This window comes from Manacus candei, unplaced genomic scaffold (assembly GCF_025592945.1).
Source record: "Manacus candei isolate 608988 ecotype Guabito, Panama unplaced genomic scaffold, ASM2559294v1 h1tg000077l, whole genome shotgun sequence".
Classification (NCBI taxonomy): Eukaryota; Metazoa; Chordata; class Aves; order Passeriformes; family Pipridae; genus Manacus; species Manacus candei.
Window position 1 is genome coordinate 3060312 of NW_026138125.1, and position 20797 is coordinate 3081108.

Sequence of the window (20797 nt, forward strand, 5' to 3'; positions counted from 1 at the left end):
TCTCTGTGTCCCAGTCAACCTACAATTTTCAGTCAAATTGAAAAACATCAGCCACCAATTCCACAGAACTAGGTCAAAAGACATGATGTGAGGACAGACTGAGTTGTGAACCTCCTCTGTAAACTAAACCTGGCCCCCTCCACCTTAAGACACAACTTCTCATTCAGGGTAATAAATTCTCAAACTTCTGAAACCAGCATTTGTTGATCTGTCTTCAACTGCAAACTGCCTGAATTCCTTGAGTTACTCACATTAATACACAAGAATGAAACATAGGTTTAGAATGCCCACAGCATCGAGAAAAATAACAAAATAAACCAAATGAAAGGTTGGGCCCAGTATATTTCATGACAAATTTCCCCCTGAAATTAAAGGGGATGGAATTTCAGCCGTGTGCTTCAAGATGACCAGAGGGAAGCATTTACCTTTCCGAAATGGAGTTGAGAGTTTTGCATGGTGCCTATTTCTGATTCTCACTGCAAGGGCACATTACCTGGAATACGTTTGCAGGGCTAGAAGACCAAATTAAAGTAGCCAGGAGGAACATACCTCTGTATTTCTAAGCCTTACAGGGTATACATATTTTAAATGGAAAGGCAGTGTTATCTCAGTTTTCAAGTAATTTCTTCTTATGAAGCAATGTCTTCTACTGTAGCAAATATTCTTCTCAGCTTAAAGTTATTAAGAACCTTAAACTCTGTTAAAAAAAAACTTCTGTAAAAATTTTGTTTCATTAACTTTAACAAAAACCAGTTTGTTAGACAATTTCAGCCCTTGAAATTCCAAGACAAACAATCTATCATTGAATTTCCCTCATATCAAACACTGTACTCTCAAACTGGTGGAGAAAAGTCTTAAAATAACACCCTTGGTCATTTTTTCCCAATTATTTCTTATCTATGCAAACACTACTGGGGGGAAAAAAAATCAACTGCTTTTAAGGGTTTGTAAAATGATTGATTTCTGGATTTCTAACACAGCAACAACTCTGCCCAATGATAATGTTAGAAGGGAGTTTCTTGATGGAAATGCTGGTGCAACTTTAACTGTAGGCACTGGAAAATGCTGCTGTGATCCTTCCTTAATTTCAGACCTCAAAGATGCAAGACTGTGCAAATAGTTATGGTGCCTGATGACCCTACAGAACCACAGGTCCTGCCTGAGTGCCTGTCTGTAACTACCTCGCCAAGACAAAGTAGTAACTAACTCTGCTTCTCGATTCAAAACCTGCATACTGCTTTTATTTCTTTTCTTCCCTAAAGGAAAGAGGGAAATATCACGCATTTTGAAGACCCCATCTAAGCTATTTTAAACAATGTTATGAAACACGACGCATTAAACGTGCAAACTAATAACATGAAAAGGAAATAATGGATACTGACAGCATTTTATTTTTTTTTTTAACAAGATTTCTTTAAAATGACAAGTAATATTCCCGGGCAAGTAGGAGAAGCCCCCTTTCCTTTAAGGTATTTAAAGATAACTTAATAAAACACTATCAGGCATACTATAAACTGTATTATCCTAATACTTCACTCTCTTCAATATTCAACATGTAGAACTCTATTATTTGTGAAGAGGTAACTAACAGGGCATTCAGCAATTACGTGACAATTGGAAAAGCTTAGTGAAAATTAATGGTAAAGCAAGAGTACCTATTAGTGATAACACAACACAACAATTCTTCATCTTCTTATCAATAGCAGCCCAGACAAGTACTGGCTGTGCATTGCAAATTGTTGTTTTGCTCCATACTGTCAACATAAGGTAAACCTGACTTTTAAAATCAACGCATTTATACAGGAGCAACTTAGCACCTTAACCTGACTCTACAGCAGGCTTCCTTACTGTTACATATGCCCAAATATGCAAAATATTTGAGGAAATATATATGTGCTTATGCTGCATGCATACTGGTACACCAACTATTAATCAAAATAATACTCCAGGAACATGCTACAAAAATACGTCTACACTCTATTAAAGGTACTAAACATGAACTTCTGACAGAACAGCATATAAAAAAATCATCTAACACTACTTTCAGAAATTCAGTGAGACTCTCTGCCACAATCTCCTCAAATTTATGAAGTTTCACATGGATTTCATCCTAATTTAAGCATCTTTAGGAAGTAGGTAAGCAGACAGCACACTTTGGTATTTGAAAGGCAAGGCACTATTCGAAATTCAATTTATTAAATAAAAGGTACTTCTATCTTCACTGAAATACAGTGCCAAAATATTTCGCATTCTGACACCTCTTGTATGTTTTATAAAAAAATTAAGATTGCCCCATCAGGAAGGGTTTGGTGATAGCATTTATGGCTCACTAGAATGCTGCTGCACTGCAACACTGAAACCAATGATTTTTTTATTTCTTGGCTGAAATGCTGAGCCTTTACTCTTGAATAATATTAACCATGTTGATCTTTGGTTAAAAATAGAAAGAAAAAGTCAAGAACCAGTAACACCAATGCCTGCCTGCTAAAGCTCCTAATCAGACTCCGGGAAGCCAGCAGTCCCTCCAAATACTGGCCAGAGAACAAAGAATAGCAGAGACTTGTATTCAATGCATTACCACCAACATCAAATATTTTTAATTTATAGTAAGCAAAAAATTTAACCAGATGTTAACCAGATGTTCTGGTAAGACCATGCCAAAAGGTATTTACACAACTTTTTAGCAGTGGGTTAGCCTTACAAGGTAAGCCTAAAATGCATCAAAAATCTCACACATTCTCATTTTGCTTTAATTTGCTATTTAAGCTAATTTATATCAGCTATATAACTAATTGAGTTCAAAACCTTCTTGGTTTGTATATAAAGAATGCAGAAAAAAATGAATCCTCCTGAGTGAGCTGAGTGCCACATCCACCTGGGAACCTTCAGTGACTGTTTATGATTTTTGTTTGATTCAAGGCAGCAACTTTGCTTCTTTTAGCCAGCCATCACTTACAGCATGTAAAACCACAGCAAGAAACTTCCCAACATCATCCATAAAACATTGTGTAACAGACCCGATCCCTGATGATTCAGGTTTCAATCGATCCCTTTTGATATCTCTTAAAAAAAAATAAAGAGGAAGGTGTGAGAAGGGGTGAGAGAGGTTGCAGGCATGAGGAAGGAGCGTTTTTATTCAGTTCCCTTCTGCTCAGCAACTTTGTAATCCATTTGCTGCTCTGCTTTCCCATCTCTCATCCCTGCGTGTTGATTAGCTGGAAACTGGGCTGCAGGAATGTGAAGAATGTAAACAGCCTTTTATTGTCCAAAAGGATGGGAGTGTGAAAGAAATGTGTGCCTTATCGCAGGGCTGCAGCTCGCTACTTCATTGCTATGATAAAGTGCTGGAGCAAAAAACATTACACGACAAGCACAATCCAGAACCGGATTAGAATTTGACATCAGCTTCCTCAAAAACTAATCAATCACCTCACGCTGTAATACTAGACTCCAGTTCTTAAGGAGGGTGTTTAATCCCTTCAAGGTTTATTACACACTCCCTATTGACTACGGTGACAAACTTTCGGGTCCAAGGCAGCTGGGGAAGAGAGGCATAACTTTGCAGCGGAGGTATTTGGCAGTAAAACCAAAACTCACCCCAAGTTAAAATGGGATTTCGAAATTAAAGTGAATATGGCCAAACTCTTCTACAAATACATTTTTTCCTCTTTTTAACCTCTCCTGCCACCTGAACAGGAGCATTAATCCATTTGCTTCCCACCATCAGTGCTCCACGAACGAGGCACTGCTGGCGTGGGGAGAACTTGAGCTCCTCGCCCGCCTCCAGCCGCGCACCTCGTTTTGCCTCCCTCCCTTCAGAGCCCTGAATTTCACAGTCTGCATCTCACCTTGCCACCACGTCAGTCCCCGCATTCCCCCACCGCACGCAGAGGAATATTTAGCGTAACACCGGCAGGTCGCACAGTTTCTGATAAAAATTAAAAAAACACCTGGCTTGCGCTGCAGCAAGCCGAGACTAACGGGGGAGCTTCCCAAGCGCAGGTGGCTCTACCTGCGCAACCCACTATGTCTCGCACACGAAAAGAGGCGCTTGAGGCGAGCGGAAAACTTTTCGGGAGCGGACAGTTCGGGTGATGCTCGGCACACACACACACATATATCCCCCCGTCCCCGCCCGCGGTACCCAGCGGCTCCCGGCGGATCCCGGCCGCGCTGGGCTCGGGCACGCGAGTGTCCCATATCCCAAAACAGCCTGGCGAGAAGCAAGCTCGCTTAATTAAAAGAAAAAAAAAAAAAGAGAGAGAGAGAAAAAGAAAAGAAAAGAAAAAGGAAAAAAAAAAGAATAATAATCGGTCGCGGGCTGCAGGAAGGATGGTTTGGGGGGGCTGCTCGGAGCCAGCCCGAGGGGACCGCGCTACCCGGTGGAAGGGCGCCCGTGCCCCCGAAATCCCCCCGGGAGAGCCCGGGTGCCGCAGGGATGGAGACTTACGAGCTGGAGGACGCCCTGGACCACGACGAGGGGCAGGGGCTGCAGGGGCACCATCCTGGCTGCCGGTCTAGGCGGCGACTCCCCTGGCGCGGGTCTCGCTCATCCCCGCTCCGGGAGGAGGACGGGGGGGCAGGACCGGGCGCAGGGACACGCCGCCCGCTGTCCCCGCTCCTGGGGCGCTGTCCCCGCTCACGGGGCGCTGTCCCCGCTCACGGGGCGCTGCCAGGCAGCGGCCAGACCCCGGCACTGCCGCTCCTCTCGGCTCCGCGCCGCCCGGCTCCGCGGGCGGCCATGGCGGGCGGGATGAGGGAGGCGGGATGAGGGAGGCGGGAGGTGGCGGCGCTGCCCGGCTCCCCCCGGGGGCAGAGCGGGGTCCCCTCACAGCCCGCGGCCGGGCCCCGCCGCCCCGCTGCCCCGCATGGCGCTCCGGGCACCGGGGACCGCCCGCCCGGGCCGGAGTGGAGCAGAGCCTTGGCGGGGGGCGGCGCGTCCCCGCCGGGCGCTGAGGAGCCCCCGCTGCCCCGGGCGGGGCAGCCCGGCCCTCCCGGCAAGTTTAAAGAGGCGGCGGCCCCTCCTCCGCCCGCAGCCGCCCAGCCCGAGCCGGGATGCGCCTCCCGGAGCCACCACGGGCGGCCCGACCGCTGGTGTGGAAAGGGAGACGGGCGAAGAGTCGGACTCGACGGCCCCAGTCCCGGTTTTATAGGACACTCCTGTCACAGGTCCCTTTCTTTAGGGTGGATTGGCCCCCGGGATACCCACACATGGATGGGCAGCCACTGTCCTTGTGGGGAAACCAGACGTGTTTTTCTCCCCAGCTGTGAGGAGACGCTGCAAGACAGTCGGGTCCTGCAGCCCATCCTGGGAACCCTCAGTCTGCCCTGAGAACACTCAGTTTGCTCTTGGGACACTCAGTCTGTCCTGGGGACACCACGCATCTGTCACCTGGGCGTCCCCTCGAGCAGGCACAGGGACAAGGTCGTGTCCAAGTGGGCTCCTTGCGTAGGGCTCGAGCTGTGCAAGGCAGTGGGGTCAGGCTAATGGCACATGAGCCTCCTGGGAGCCCAAAGGGCTGCACGACCCATCTCCAAAGAAGTCACTGAGATTAGATTCATTTTATAACATAATTTAATGAACACTGTCTGGACACAATTTTGAGGTAGGCTTGAGAAGCCTGAAACACTTGTCCCTGTGCTTTTGAGCTTGTAATGTGGCGACCTTGAAAGGGGAAATAAAGTTTTGAATGCAGGAGGCTGCATTGGAGGGTGACCCCATGTTTGGCACACGTGCCTCCCACACGGCCTAGGGCTGAAGTGGTACCACCATGACCCATAACAGGTACACCTGTGTCCAGCCTGGCAGTGCCTGTGTTTGCTAATCAGTAATTCACAGGTGATGTGATATGCAAGCTCTCTGCCACTGGCAGGTAGTGGTTTCGGTTTCCAAACCCTGCCTGTCATTTGCAGATTACTTTCCTCTTAATTCTCAGTCTCATCTTCTCACTAGGTCTGTGTTCAGGTTACCTTTTGACCACTTCTGTATTTTCAACTGCTAAAATCCTTGTCGATGGAAACAGCTTTGCAAGCCCCCTCATTGCACTTGATAGCAGCCATGATTTTACCAGATAATAATTGCAGTTGTTTAGTTGTTATATCCCACTGGTTCCTTTCCTAGTTCTGTTTCAAGGTGTCTTGCAAAATGTATTGTGTGGATGTGATGGAGCCACAAATCACTATCTCTCGTTTGGGTTCAGAAAAGATGCTTATTCTAGAGCAAAGGAAACTACATACAGAGGAAACAACTCTAAAATGGGCTCGTTTGCAGCACGTTCAAAGATTTGGAGAAAACTGAAGCAGTGATGGTCACTGAGTCAAGGTATTATGATGTGATTCCTGTGGTTACTTCTTGTAGCAGTATTCAAAAGTTCTTTTTCATGGAATCAGAGATTTGTAGAATAGTTTGGGTTGGAAGGGACGTGGAAGACCATCCCGTTCCAAGTCTGTGGCAATAGTATGGACAACTTCCACTAGACCAGGTTGCTCTAATCCCCATCCAACCTTGCCTTGGACACTTCCAGGGATGGGGCAGCCACAGCTTCTCTGGGCAGCCTGTGCCAGGGCCTCACCACCCTCACAGGGAAGAATTACTTCCTAATCTCTAACCCTGTCCTCTTTTGGTTTAAGGCCATTCTGCCTGCTCCTATCACTACATACCTCAAAACCCTCTCCCTCTCTTGCGGCACCCTTAGGTACTGGAAGGGTCTTCAAGATCTTCCCAGAGTCTTTTCTTCTCCAGACTGAACAGCTCCAGCTCTCAGCCTGTCTCCACACTAGGTGCTCAAGCCTTCTGGGCACCTTCATGTACTCCTCTGGACTTGCTCCAAGAGGTCCATGTCCTTTGTATATTGGGAAACACAGAGCTGGATGCAGTGTTCCAGGTGGGGTCTCACCAGAGTGGAGGGGGCGCAGGTTTACCTCCCTCAGCCTGCTGCCCACGCTGCTTTGAATACAGCTCAGGACACGGTTGGGTTTCCGGGCTGCAAATGTATTGCTGGGTCATGTTGAGTTTTGCATCAACCAACACCCACAAGTCCTCTTCCTTGGAGCTGCTCTCAACCCGTTCTTCACTCACCTTTTGTCTGTGCCCCGAGTTTATTTTAGTGATCTCCAACCTGCTGCGCCACTGTCTGATCTGACTTTCGATATAGAACAATCAGCATTAAACACATCAAGATTTACCCGCATAAAATTTAAACCCGAAAAGTTGCCTTTCACATCTGCCTGCGCGGGAAATCAGCCGAACGCCGCTATGCCCGTGTTTATCACGGAAAGGTGACACTTTTCCGTGGCATTTTTTTTGCGGTCCCGGCGCCTCGTGGCGAATGGACGCGTCTCTGGCTCCCTCTGCCGCCCGCGGGCGGTACTGCGGCACCGCCTCGCGGGGAACCGCTTTGTGCCGCGACTGAAAAGGCTCTTAAAGCCTTTGGTCGGAATTATGAGCACTAAATTCGGATGAAGCATTTAATAGATTTTTTTTTTTTTTTTTTTTTTTTTACTAAATGAAAAGCTGTCCTCTATGAGTTCGGGGAAAGCTGAATTTCTGTAATTGGCTTTTAACGGAACAATAGCGTTTAAACTAAAGTGCTGCAGTTCTATCCTATTAAATACAAACACAGTCGATTCAAATGACATTAAGTTTGTCACACAAGCTACCAGAAGCTGGCCTTAAATCATACTTTTTCCAGATTAACTAGCAATAAATATTTGTAAAGCGCTTTGAAGCACTGTGCAGAGTAAGTGATAAGTATTATTATTTGCATTACTCGCCAGAAAAGTCACTGTAGTGCTGGGTAAGAACAGAATGCGAGGCCTGTGCTTTGCATTCCCTTGCTTTGTCGTGTTAGCATGATCTTCAAACATCATTTAAATGGGGACAGGAAAATTTTCTGGTCTAATTTCAAGGCACAATAACAAATAGTCAGTTCATCTCAGGAAATAATTGTTGTCTGCTTCAGGAAATAATCTCTCCAGGAATGGATTGATGACATAGCTGTAGAAAAACTAAGCTAAGAGCTCAAGGTCCTACTAAACTTTCTTGGCTGCTACAAGACAGTGAAAAATATCTGATTAACACATGATCTCTAATGCTTGTGCACAAAGTCAGTAGTACTTTTTTTTATTTCTTTATAAAGTAATTTGTAAGCACAAACATGTAAAATCTTTAGTTAGCACCAAACCAACCTCAATTCAAGTCTCAAGTCTCATTCCTCTGAGTTACTTGAAAACATTGACATCAAGCTTTGCTCTCCTTAATCCTTGGACTCTTCACTCTGTTTCCAAATACTGGGAACACTGGACTGGAAAGAGCTGCCTGTGTCATTCAGTCCATCTCCCTTAACTGCAGACAGTGAAATGTAGGTTTGTTTTGGAAACTCTGCAAATCCATCTTTAAATTAGGACTAGGGGGAGTTTCATGCTACATTAGGACGCTGCTCCAAAAATTCACTCCTCTGCCATTTGAAAACCTTTTTCTAACCTCTAGTTTTCAGATTTACTGTATTTGATATCTGATTTTATACTCATTTGCCCTTTTACAGTCACTGCTATATCTTAATGAGCTCCTATTCCTCCTTCTCACATTGTATAGGTACACATTCCCTCTCAAATTTTATTAATTATGTGAGCCAGGCAATCTCTCAGGCAATAGCACTCCATTTCCTGTGTTACCCAGTAAAACTTCTCTTTTGTCTATTCCCATTGGAATGAATATTTTGTTTTAAAGTGGGTGAACATCCAAATTTAGATGCTGGCAGTCATGTGGAACATCATTAATGCCTAATCTATCTGTGTTAGAAATATAGCCTCTCATACATGGTGTTACTGTATTCTCCTTGTCAAGAATACATCACAATTATATTTTGTCTCTGTTGTTCCAGTTGTTCCAATGTGTTATGCAGACCCTTCACACTACTGGCTGCCTACTGGTTCTGTGTCAGCAGCAAGGTCCTACATTTTATGTTGGAATTGCTAATTAATTTATTGAATAATAGTGGCCCCAAGATGAATCTTTGATGAAGCCCATTAGTTATTTCTTTCCAGACCCTGAACACAACCTGTTAAACCACGCCTTACCCTCTCCACAACTTTCTTCCCAATCGCCTTCTCCTACCTATCTATTTTTCCCACACGACACACAATCACATTTTGACTGAAGTGCTGATAGAAGACTCTATTTCACTTGTCTAGGAAATTAGCAGCCTAATCAAAGGCAGGTAATGAAATATTTGCCATCCTAGAATAATCTACCTTTCTCAAAAAAAACCCCTTAAACTAAACCAAAACCCGGATTAATTTATCCCATTTTCTATTTATCTGTGTTTCCAAACCTTTTTCTCCTCCTTCAGCTTGCTTTCAGCGGCTTTGCATATTTCTAAAGCTCATATTTGCTGATGCTGTGTTTCTCTTCATATTCTTAGGGATAAGATTTGCATTTGCTGTTCTACATATAAACCATTCCTGATTCTATGGCTTTTTTACAGATCTCTTCTGTCTGACTTGCAGTTGGTTATATCCCAACCACGTTGGTTATTTCAGAGTTCTGGAGTGAAGACTGTCCACCACCACTTCTGCATCTACACTTGTCTGATCCTATCAGCCTTTGCAACTAGATTTTACTGGACATGTTGTAACTTCCACTTCCATTTTCTCCTGCCCTTTGATTAGTTATATTCACCCTGATATTCAGAATCCTCATTCATGTTGAAAACTAAAGTAGGAAATTAATTAGAGGGAGATTAATTTTCTTCCAAAAAGAGAGTACCTTGGTTTTTTTTCTTTCTATATACTTTTGGATGAGGTTGAAGAGTCTTGGGTACTTTTTCATGTCATTTTTTTATGATTCTCACATTATTACACTTTCTAACCTCTAATAAATACATTAGCTTTGATTATCCATATTTTACCATTTTTTGTGGTCTATTCTTATCTTTAAATATTAAGCTAATTTTTATCTAGTTAGGCCTAGCACACTTGGCACTGAGACATTAGGAACCCAAGTTGGAAGCCTATTTTTATTTATCCATTAATTTAATTTGAAATGTGTGAAGTTGTTGGTTTTTTTTTTAATCATTACAGGTTGATTTTCTATGACTGGTTGCTCTAAATATCTTAGCTGCACACTAAGCAAATAAGCCTGTTTCAGCTTCCTATTTTTTTGTATTCCAATAACTAATTATTTTCCTCAGGTCCATTCAGGACTATCAGTAGCTTTGTTTCCCCAGGCAAGGCTTGGCAAGCTGACATATTCTGCATCAATACTTCTGGGTCCTCCCATTCTCCAGAATCCATGTATTGCTGACAGAATATTTTAGATTATTCTCTTGCTATATGCAATGACTGTCATATAATTTTTAAATCTTAACTTTATCACTTTGTTTGCTACAGCTGCATTAGCAGCACTTTCTGTCTCTTTGCTATCCATCCCCTTACCTACTAATTTGCCTTTATTCATTTTTCCCCTCGTTTATCTGAGGTGCTCAGTTGCCTTCAGGTTGACCTCTAAGTTTGCCTTGGAGCTGAGGAGGCCTCTCCACCAGAATTTTCTGTCACATCCTTTGATTTGGGTTACACACAAAGTCTCTTTGCCCAGTGCATCCATTGTGTTGGTTTTTTCCATAGTGGCTGGTCTAAATAGAGAATTATAGTCTGCTCCTGCTCTAACCCACGTAATGAATCTGTGCTGTTTCACTGACAGACTCTAGTCCAGATGCTCAAAGCAGTTCATTGCATGTTTAGATTTAAAGCTGGATTTAAGAAGGCTATGAGGGACCACCACATTGAGCTGTTTTTCTTCTGTACCCTTTAACTTGATTTTTGATATCAAAAACCATTTGAAAGAGAAATAAGTCAACGACACTTACTAATTCGTGTTGAGTTCCCTGAGTTTAAATATATTCAAAGAAGTTAAAAAATCCAAGCAAGTGAAGTATAACACAGTTTACCAATGAGCACAAATCTGTGTGTAAATACAAGGACACATCCAGATCTAATTCTATGGACAAATACAGTCCTTTGGATAAAACAAAACTGTTAGCAGACATGTTGATGATACTGGAAGAAGAATGGTGAGAGCAGGTCATTAATTAAAACTGCAGTAGTGGTAATCAATACATTTTAAACCTTTTTATAAGCATGAATGAATGAATAAAAAGAGATATCTGGAAACCTGTAGTTGTTAACAAAGGTGGGCAAAATATCTGAGCAAATATTAAGGGAATTCATAAAATAGGACCTGTAAGACAGTTTGGTGACTGATACTCCTGCTTTTACAGAAACTAGACCAAAATTTCCATCAAAAATTAATAATAATATTTGATTATGTGAGGAAGAATTTGCGATAGTTCAACTGTAATAGTCACAAGAAAAGTATGTTATTTGTGTGTGTGGTTTTTAAAAATTTATTTATGTGGGGTTTTTTTGTGTGAATTGAGTGTTCTTTTATGATGAGTAATTCCCATTCAGAGAAATGCTGCAAGCCTGTATGAAAGTCCTTTTCAAGACATAATTTCAGCATCTACCCAACTTCATTTTCTTTAGTCACCTATAAATATCTTCAGCAGAGAATCTTTCTTGAACTAGAACCATATGAACCACTCTGACAGGTGAAACACATTATCTATTTAATCTACTGTATCACTCACAGTATTTTCTATATTTCTATATGACAGTGTAGCAGGTACTCCAGGAATAGATTAATTTCAATTTATATTAGTGCTTTACACTTGCTAGAAAGTTGAGATTTCTCAAATTCTCCCATTTTTATTTTAAAGTCTACTAGATTTATTATAATTTACTAGAATAGTTAAACTTCCAAAGCTTATAAACTATGTCAAAACAAGAACATGGAAAAAATTTTGGAAGGTATAATAATAAGGAAAAGTAATGATGAAAATTCTGCTTTAAAGGAAAATGGGTTGTCTGTAACTGGGTAAGAAGAGCTATTAAATCAAATTGGTTTTAGAAGTCATAATAGCTAGAGTTACTGCAATACTAAATATCCAGACAGCAATCATAACATCTGAGGGCAGAGTGGTCCTTTATTAACACTCTCACAGTTTTTTTTCCTACCTTCAAAATTTTTAATATATTTTCTTCATCATAAATAGATAAATTATTTAATCAGTTAATTTCTTGCAAAGGAATATTTTCTCATTTAGAATAAACCCTCATGTGTAATTTATGCTGTGGCTACCCTGTTTAATTTATCTCTAAGGTTTTAAGTTCTAAAATTTAGTTTTGAAGTTTTGGTGTTTTTTATTTTTTTTTTTAATTTAAATTTTTAACTTATTTTTCTATAGAATATGAATAAACCATATCAGCACAGCTCTAAGATGTGGTTTATGTTTAATCCAGGAGATGAAAGATGCAAATCTGTATTATGTCAAAAATATTTGCTGTGTAATTTTGTTAAAAAAAAAATCCAGCTTTATAATATGGAAAAAAAAAGTCCCAGAGCTATGCTAAAATGATGACTGTGTCTTGAGAGATTAAATTTGCTATTGCATTCATTTAGTACTGAAAAAAATACTGTTCAGTAAATGCTTCCAAATCCACTTCCCCCTTCATTTTTACGACAATTCTGTCATAATCTCTTATATAAAAAGATGCAATTTTTTTTACTGTCAACTTTCATGTGAGGAGTGATAAGAAAATATCCGTGTAGCACATGTACAATTACTAATATCAAGGTGAACTCTGGCTAGTTCTAAAAGACAACAGAAATATATTATTTTTAATAGAGTTTTAGCAAGCCAGGGATATAAATAGCCTAAAGGAATGACAATATGCCCAAGTGAACTTTTTCAAAGATAGAGAAAAACATATCTTGTTATTCCTTAACGAGGTTCCATGTAGTTTTTAAAAACATTGTTTTTCTGGCCAAATTTGCCAAAATAGGTATGTCTTTATTTACATCATTTCCAACATAAGCAGTTGAACTTGACTTGAATCACCAATTAAAACATTGTGCTCTGCATCTATTTTCACATTGTTTATCAGCAGATGTCAGATTGTGTTACTCTTTTTTTATTGTTCTAAATCTGGCCCAGCACATATCCCAGTGGCCTTTGGTGCCTCACGAGATAAAATTGTTCATAGAACATCCAGAACGTGTATTTTGTTATGGGAACAATTAGAGCAGGTTGACACAAACCTCAGGCTCTTAGGGCTGTAATTGGCTGGTTTTTGAAAATTGTCACAAATTCTTTGTTTTCTTTATCATCTTCCACAATGCCAAAGCAATTATTCACAAGATATTTTTATATCCCAGGGAAAGAGGGAATTTTTTGAGCTTATCTCATGCCACTGTGAAGGAACTTGTGTTTCCCACGTCCTGCCTGTAAACTTGTCATTAGGCAGCTGAGGTGGAGAGGAAGCACAATTCCTTCCACTTTCCTATTAAACTGTGACTCAGCTGTGCTCATAGCTGTTGGGGGGGGAGGGAATTACTTTTGGAAGGTTTGTTCAGGACTGGGGAAATCAACACAAGCTTCTTTTTGTTTAGAATCCAGACCAGAACCACTGAGGAACTTTGGATGAAGCTATGCTTTGACCCTCTGAAGAAACTGTTTCCATATGTGGATGAAGAGAATAAGAAAGGCAGACTCCATCTGCTGGCATGGTTGTTTTGGAGAACTGGGCAAGCTGCTGTGAAGGTGCTCTTTCTTCAGCATTGGAATAAATCAGAGGGCCTCGGGAAGCTTCCCTGAAACAAAGTAGTTCATGTTGTTGTTTTTTCAGTTTTCATTTGCTGGGATATTGTTTGAAAAGTCTGTGATCTCTGGAGACTGGGTGCTTGAAATTCAATCAAATGTGGGGAAAGAGAAGCTGGTTTGCAGAAAGTGTTTTAGTTTTTTAACCAGAAGCTTGGGGTAGGGCCATGGGTTTGCAATTAAGTGTGCCACATGCTCTGTCAGCGCTGTTTAACTTTGTCTTTCGCTCTGAAAAAAACCCTCTCAATAAGGGCAAGCTGTCTAAAAATGGTGTGGTGAGACCACTTGTGTTAGGTAAGGAGAGCAGCAATGATTTATGAATGACCTACTAACAATTCCTGTGTAAGGTCACACTGCAGTTTGTTCTGTGCTGACCTCAGATTTTACTCTACCATCCAGCTCAGGGGATAGGTACCTGTATGAAAATTGAAATATAGCAGTGAATGTTACATTACTTTGAGAGAACTGAAACAGAAATTGGAGGTTTCCCTAGTTCTGGAAACTGTGGGAGCAATTGGCCTCCATTGGCCTTGAAGTTACCAGAGTCCAAAATTGCATCATTGGGTATCACCAGTATGATCAGGCCTGATACTGCTGGACTGAATAGGGGACATCATCCCTCTGCCAATGGGGAGACAAAGCTGTAAACTTGGTGTGACTGGAAGATGAGGAATGGAATATTCCTGCTGGTGACTCTGGAGAGGTTTTCTTTCACTTACAGCAGAAAGAGGTGTACATTTGTCTTGTTGCATTCATTTTTATCCACTGAATCTTTGACAAATCTATCATGCTCTCATTTTTCTTGCAGACTTCTGTCAACTTTTATGATTGTAAGATAAGTTGAAAAACCTCTGCCATCTTTAAAAGTTTCAGAGATAGAGAAAGAAAGATTTGATGGATTAATTTTTATTTTCTTTTCAGAGTGGAATCAGGAGGGAAGAAGACAAGAAAATGCCCAGGTGCATGAGAGAAGTTAGGTTTCTCAAATCAAAAGGCATTCTTCGAAAGTGTTACCAAAATTAACACCCTAATGACCTTCTTTGATCTGATGATTAGTGGAGACAAGTACTAGTGTAATTTTTCAAACAGCAAATATCGTGAATAAAGTAATGAATCAAGGGAAATATGCTTTTTGGGATTAAATAATTCATAAAAGACAGTTTGGGATTTCATGCCATCGTGCAGTTCCCTCCTTATTCTCAGATCACATAAGGCACATTGCAGACAGATTGCAAATAGTTCAGTGAAGCAAATAGAAATCTTCAGTAGTGTGTTCAAAATTCATTTTAGGAGTCAAAAACATTGGTATAAACAGATAATGCTCTGTGCTTTCTCATCAGTAGTGATGCTCCAGTCAGTCCAAAGCAACAGTGGACATAAGTTTAGGCAGGTGCAACTTGACATATACAGACTCCTTCAAAGCTGTTCCAGAAAACTTTTAAGTTACCAGGAATTCTTGTGTCATAATTGCAATTTCCACAAGCTTACAGCATTTGTGGCAGTTTTCTAGAAACACTTAAGATAGCTAGTTTTTTATGACAACCAGTATTCAGGATTAAATCAGTTGATACTAGTGCTTAACAGAATGAGTTTGGCAAGACAAACCTTACTGCAAGGAGTGGAAAGATGCTAGGACATCAAAAAGAGGAAAAAAAAAGTTATATTGAAATGGCTTATGTCTGGCTCTATCTGTCATTTTTCCTTCTCTTCACAGCAGTTGGAGAAGATTTTGAAATGCTTTACTAGTTTTTCTGCAAGCTTCTTTTAGCAGCCCTGTGTATGTGTGAATGGAAATGGTCCAAGTGCAGATCCTGGCTTATGCAACTTGTCTAGTTCAGTGGCTGCTGACCTGTTGTCCTGAGTTGAATGCCTTTCTTTTCAGGGACCAATAATAGTGGAAAATATGCTATTTAAAAGGTGGTTTACATTTGCGGTGTTGGAATGTTGGAACATTTTAAGGGCCTTCCAGCTGAGAAAAGGTGGAAAACACTTATTTCGCTGTTTGGATGAATAAAGCAGTGGGTTCATGCAGTTAGATGTGATTACGTGGTAAGATATGGAAATTTCTTCATCTCACAGGAGAGACAGAGTGCCACATGTAGGGCTGTTATATCCATTATGCCTTTTTGCTTCTTCCTGTGTTTTTCCTGCGGTGTCACATCTGGCACATGTTGCTGGTTACACACACCAACCTTTCCTTGCTGATGCATTCCCAGAGTGTGCAGGAGGGCTGGCAGTGGTTTATCCTGCTATTGCTCGTCAGGGCAGAGATAGTTAGCTAGTGCCTCTTTTCCTTCCATTTTTGACTGCCTAATGAGTCTCAAAATATGATCAGTCGCTCTGTAGTATGTGTTCAGTATTAAAAGAAAATCAGTGACTGTAGGCAGGAGGTCATTCAGCATTGCCACTAACAGCTTTTGATATTTCTGCATTAAAACTCAAGCCAAACATTATAGGCACTGAACCATCTGCAGGCATAAGTAGGCTTATTGTTGCTTAACATCTTAGTGCAAATGAAGAGGTCTGTTATGTGCTTCTGCCTGCCTTTGTGTGCTCAGTGCTCCCAAACAGTGAATCCTCCGCTGCTATCGCTGCTGTGTCAGAGTTGAATGAGATGCAAAGAGGTTCTTTTATTTTACTAAGTGTGTGTCGCTGCTCTCTGCTCCCTCACAGCAACATGATCTGACAATAAAAGATGTGGTAAGAGAATGTCAGTAGTTTTCCAGAGCAGCCTGCTGTACCTGTAACCTCCTCCCAGCTGTCTGTGATCCAGGACTCAGCATGAACACAGCAATGCTTGTGCAGCCCCAGCTCAGACTTCTGAGCAACCTGCCGACCTGATAGCAGGAGCTGCAAAAGCCTGCACAGAACAGAGCCCTGCAAAGCAAGAAGGTGAAACTGTAGATAGGCTTGCTGAGAAGGGCACAGCTGGCAGCTCAAGGATTCAAAAGGAAAAACAAATATGGAAAGGTATACAATCCTAAGGAGAAAACAAGGAGGCTGAGGACGGCAAGTCTGCAGCAGCAAAGATCAACCTGTCCCAAGGACAAACTGAGGAAAGCTGCCTCACATAATTTACCTGTTCAACAAATGTTGGTTTGGTAGCTTATTAATCCTAGCAATCATTTTTGTGTATTAGACAATGAGGAATTGGTTTGTACTTTTACATGGTGCATTGCCTACTTCCAGGATCTCTTTGTGCCTGTTAGAAGTTGCCTAAAGGGACTCAGGGTGGGACTATTAGGTACCCAACATTTCGACTGCAGAGGAAACTGCATCAAATTGTGCCTTTGGTTTATATAAGCATGGCTTATATCCTCAGTTTATCTCGTGCCCTCATCTTTCTTTCTCCTTTCTCATTCCTACTTCTCCTTCAGGATGAGGCCAGGTTATTAAAAATAATTTTCGGATCTTTTGTGCTTAGGCTTTTGAAACTCAGCCGTGGTTTCACCAGTCAGAGCTTCAAGTCACTCATCACAACTGGCTTCTGCAGCTGCTCTGCCTCTTTAACCTAGGCCTGGTTTCTGTGGCTTGTTTTCATTTACAAAGCATTGATGCACACATGGAGAGAATGGGAATTGATACTTTACTAGAAACTTTTCTGTCAGTGTCTGAACTGAGAAGTTGTTTTATAAGCAGTCAAGTTTTGTAAGTACAAGAACCTGCATAAGGATAAGGGCTACCTAATGCAGGTAATGTTAGAAAATACATGACACATAGTAGAATGGAAAAGCCTATTGAAAATACGAGAAATTGCAAATTCAGATGAACATAACCAAAATTAACTATCCAGATCCTTTGTATTCACACAGTTACCTAGAAATTAATTCTTTTTCTAATTTGTAGGCCCTATTTTTACTTTTTAATAGTGAGGGCAGGGAGTGAGAATGTGGCTCCTCATGAATTTTGACCTGTTGTTTTCTAATTCCATTTAGGTGCCAATTAACCTAAAAATCTGAAACTGTCTAGATCAGATATTACTACCTGCAACTCAATGGCTGTTCTGTTAGCTAGAGGCAGCACAGTTAGCTTCTTGCCTCTGCTAATTGTGGCTTAATTTCTTGCATGTCTCTTATGTCCACAACTATTTCCCATGCATGACTCAAATTTATGCCAAATTCTGCTTAATTTTTATGGTGTCATAGTTTGCCCATATAGAAAAATATTACTTATATATCTATTGCATTATAAATATATATATATATAAATATATCTACAGATATATCTTTCATATACATACATATATCTGTGAAGAATCATCTGCTATGCAAGCTCTAACCCTCTGCTTCAACCAATACTATCATACTATTAAATTTCTGCTGTGTTATTTATCTGTAACACTGAGTGTAATCTTTGAATTTCTAGCTCTACAGAAAAATGTATTTCTGAAAGCAGATAAAATAGACCACTGGTTCTAGTGAAGCAGATTTTATAATCTTTTTGTGCTGAAATATGTTACAACAGAGGTTAAACTGGGCTATAATGTGAGGAGGCAGAAAGCTGGCTTGTACCTTTAGGGACAGCTGGTGAGTTCTGGCGTGCCTGCTCATGCACTATTAGCAGCATTTAAATATACAATGACATTAGATCCTGTTGCCCCTCTTTTAACCTTACCTTTGTTAAATGCTACTTCAGAGAAGATTCTTTCCCCTCAGCGTTATGATACATCAAATTTATTAAGACCTGAAGAAATAGGGGAGGAAACAGTGGGAAAGAGAAGTCAGGGAGGAAATAGGGATTAATGGTAAGGTAATAAGGAAAAAGAGGTCATAAAATAGAAATCAGAGGATGAGAAGTGTATTTATCAAAGAGATAAAGAACTGTATTGCCAGTTATGCTGAATTATAAGATGTCCTCAGAAACTGCAAAGCAACAGTTTCAAGTAGGATGTATCAGTGCAGCATTAGAAGTAGTGGACTAGTGGAAAATCTGTCTCCTTGTGTTTACAATATTAGGTTCATACAGATCTTTTACTGCCATTCTTTACTATAATTGTTGTCATATAACTGCCATTATCTTGGGGGTCTTTAAATCCCATCATCATTTTACTCCATTAATATTGCTTAGCAGCACAAAGGATTTTTACATCCTTCTTTGCAGTTCATCTGTTGCACCTCAAGTCACACGGAATTTCAAAGGCATATTGAAATTTGGACTTTTTGAGTTAGTTTACAGCAATAATTGCCTAATGACGCTCTCCTGGAATAAGCAGCTGGTTTCAACTGCTCCTTGACAGACAGACTTTTGGAGACTAAATAATTCAAGGAGCTGCTCAGTGAAGCTTTGGGGAGCACATGCTCCTCCTGACAGGCACTGAGAGTCCTGGGGCAGCAGGAGATGGACAGGAAGAGGCCCTGATTGGGTGCCCAGAGGACCACAGGGCATTTGTGAGCCCATAGGGAGCAGAAGCTTCACAGCCAGTGCTTCCATCAGTGTTCCACACTCCAGCTATCCCACCTCTGGCATGGGAGCCATGTGAATCACCCTCACAAGTTCGAGCCAAGTGGACTTGCTGCTTTATGAATTTCTGTGTGCTTTCATGTGTTAGAAGGCCCTCCTGAAGCCTTGTTTCATTAAGATCAATTGTGTGATATGTTGTAATATAAAAGCAATGTATTGTTTGACAGAAGGGTTTTCTTTCACTACAGTGCTGAAGAAGCTGCTACTTACAGTGTGGAAAAAGTGGAATTTTAGCTGCTTCTGAGGGACAGAAGAAGGCTAATGAGAACATATCAGGTAAGAAAAACACACCAGAAATCCAGATCAGGTTCTTGTTTCTTTAACATTTTCTTTGAAATGGCCAAGTCATTCTGGCTGTAGCATCAACAGGGGATGCATGAGCTGGCTGCTAATTCTTTTCACTTTTATAAAATTATTAATAAAATACACTGTTAAGCTTCTATATTGTTAGAAAGTGAAAAGAATATATCCAGGCTCCATTAACAGTGGTAGGAGAGAGAAGGTTTTCTATCCACTGTGAAAACTCTTATTATAAATGCACCCTAAATTTCCTAACCTGAAAGAACCACATCACATGAATTGAAATAAACCTTACATACAAAAATACACTTTTGCTACGTTGCCCACAGCATTTAATATAATTGCTTACTCACAGAAGCAGGCTGTAGATTGCAAGTGCAAACAGCAGTGCTCATTATCTCAAGGCCATTTTGTATTAGAAAATGTAGATAATTAGGAATTTAGAATGACTGAAATCTGTACATGGTACTTACTTAGGTTTTGTTTCCATTTAAATTATCATATGAAAATGACTCAAGAGAGTAGCGAAGCTTTGGAATTCTTTATTTCAAATTTGTTAGGTGTGTACTCCTACATACACTGCTGCTGCCTTTAATACAGGTAGGAAAGAGAGTGAACATTATGCATGTGTGAGTATTGTTTGATAGCAGGAAAATATCTTGTGTAAGTCAAGAATTCTGAAGAGACAGGGCTAGAAAAGCTGTTTTTATTGCTAGAACTGATGTCCTGAACTGCAGAGGCAGGGCTGGAATTCCAAATTTACAAATCTTTCTGAGCGCCTGTACCAAGAGACTTTGTCCAGATTATCTCCACTTTACAGAAATCTTTTAATTTCTGTGCATAGCTAGTTTAAAAACAAACAAACCCACAATAAAAACACAGAATCGGAACGAAACGAAGAATCAAGGAAAACTTCGCCGTCTGATTCAATCCCTGAAGGATTTCTAAGAGATATGACTACAATATTTTGCCGTGAAAAATACACAGGGATGTGAGTTTACAAAGACCCAACTGTTTCTGTCTGAAAGCTTGTTTCCCCTGTAAGCATTTTGGCAGAGCCCGTGTGAGCTGAGCGGCCACATGCTGCCATCTACTGACAACAGGCACCACCGGGACTCTGCAACAAACACTTCTGAATTTATTCTGCAACTTTTTCTTTAATTTGTTCGCCGTGGAAGAAAACCCAGTCATTGAAAGAGGAAGCCGAAAAAAAATAAATATTCAGAATAAAAAATCTGCAATGAAAATGATTGAAACAAGTAGTGGTTTAGGCTGGATATTAGAAAAAAAGCTCTTCACCCAGAGGGAGGTTTGGCACTGAA

At 41.0% G+C, this 20797-nt stretch overlaps 1 protein-coding gene across 3 annotated transcripts in view; it reads right to left on the reverse strand.

The window, feature by feature from the left end:
- Positions 1-20797, reverse strand: part of NXPH2 (neurexophilin 2) — a 74010-nt gene that overhangs the window by 33529 nt on the left and 19684 nt on the right. Inside the window, exon 1 of one of the 3 annotated variants that reach the window (XM_051810317.1) lies at positions 4451-4755. The exons of 1 other annotated variant lie outside the window; for it this stretch is intronic. In XM_051810317.1, coding sequence (XP_051666277.1) covers positions 4451-4504 — 54 coding nt within the window. In that variant the 5' untranslated portion in view covers positions 4505-4755. Of the gene's footprint in view, positions 1-3848; positions 3910-4450; positions 4756-20797 lie in introns of those variants that run through there. One more of the 3 variants, XM_051810319.1, reaches the window with a different exon arrangement.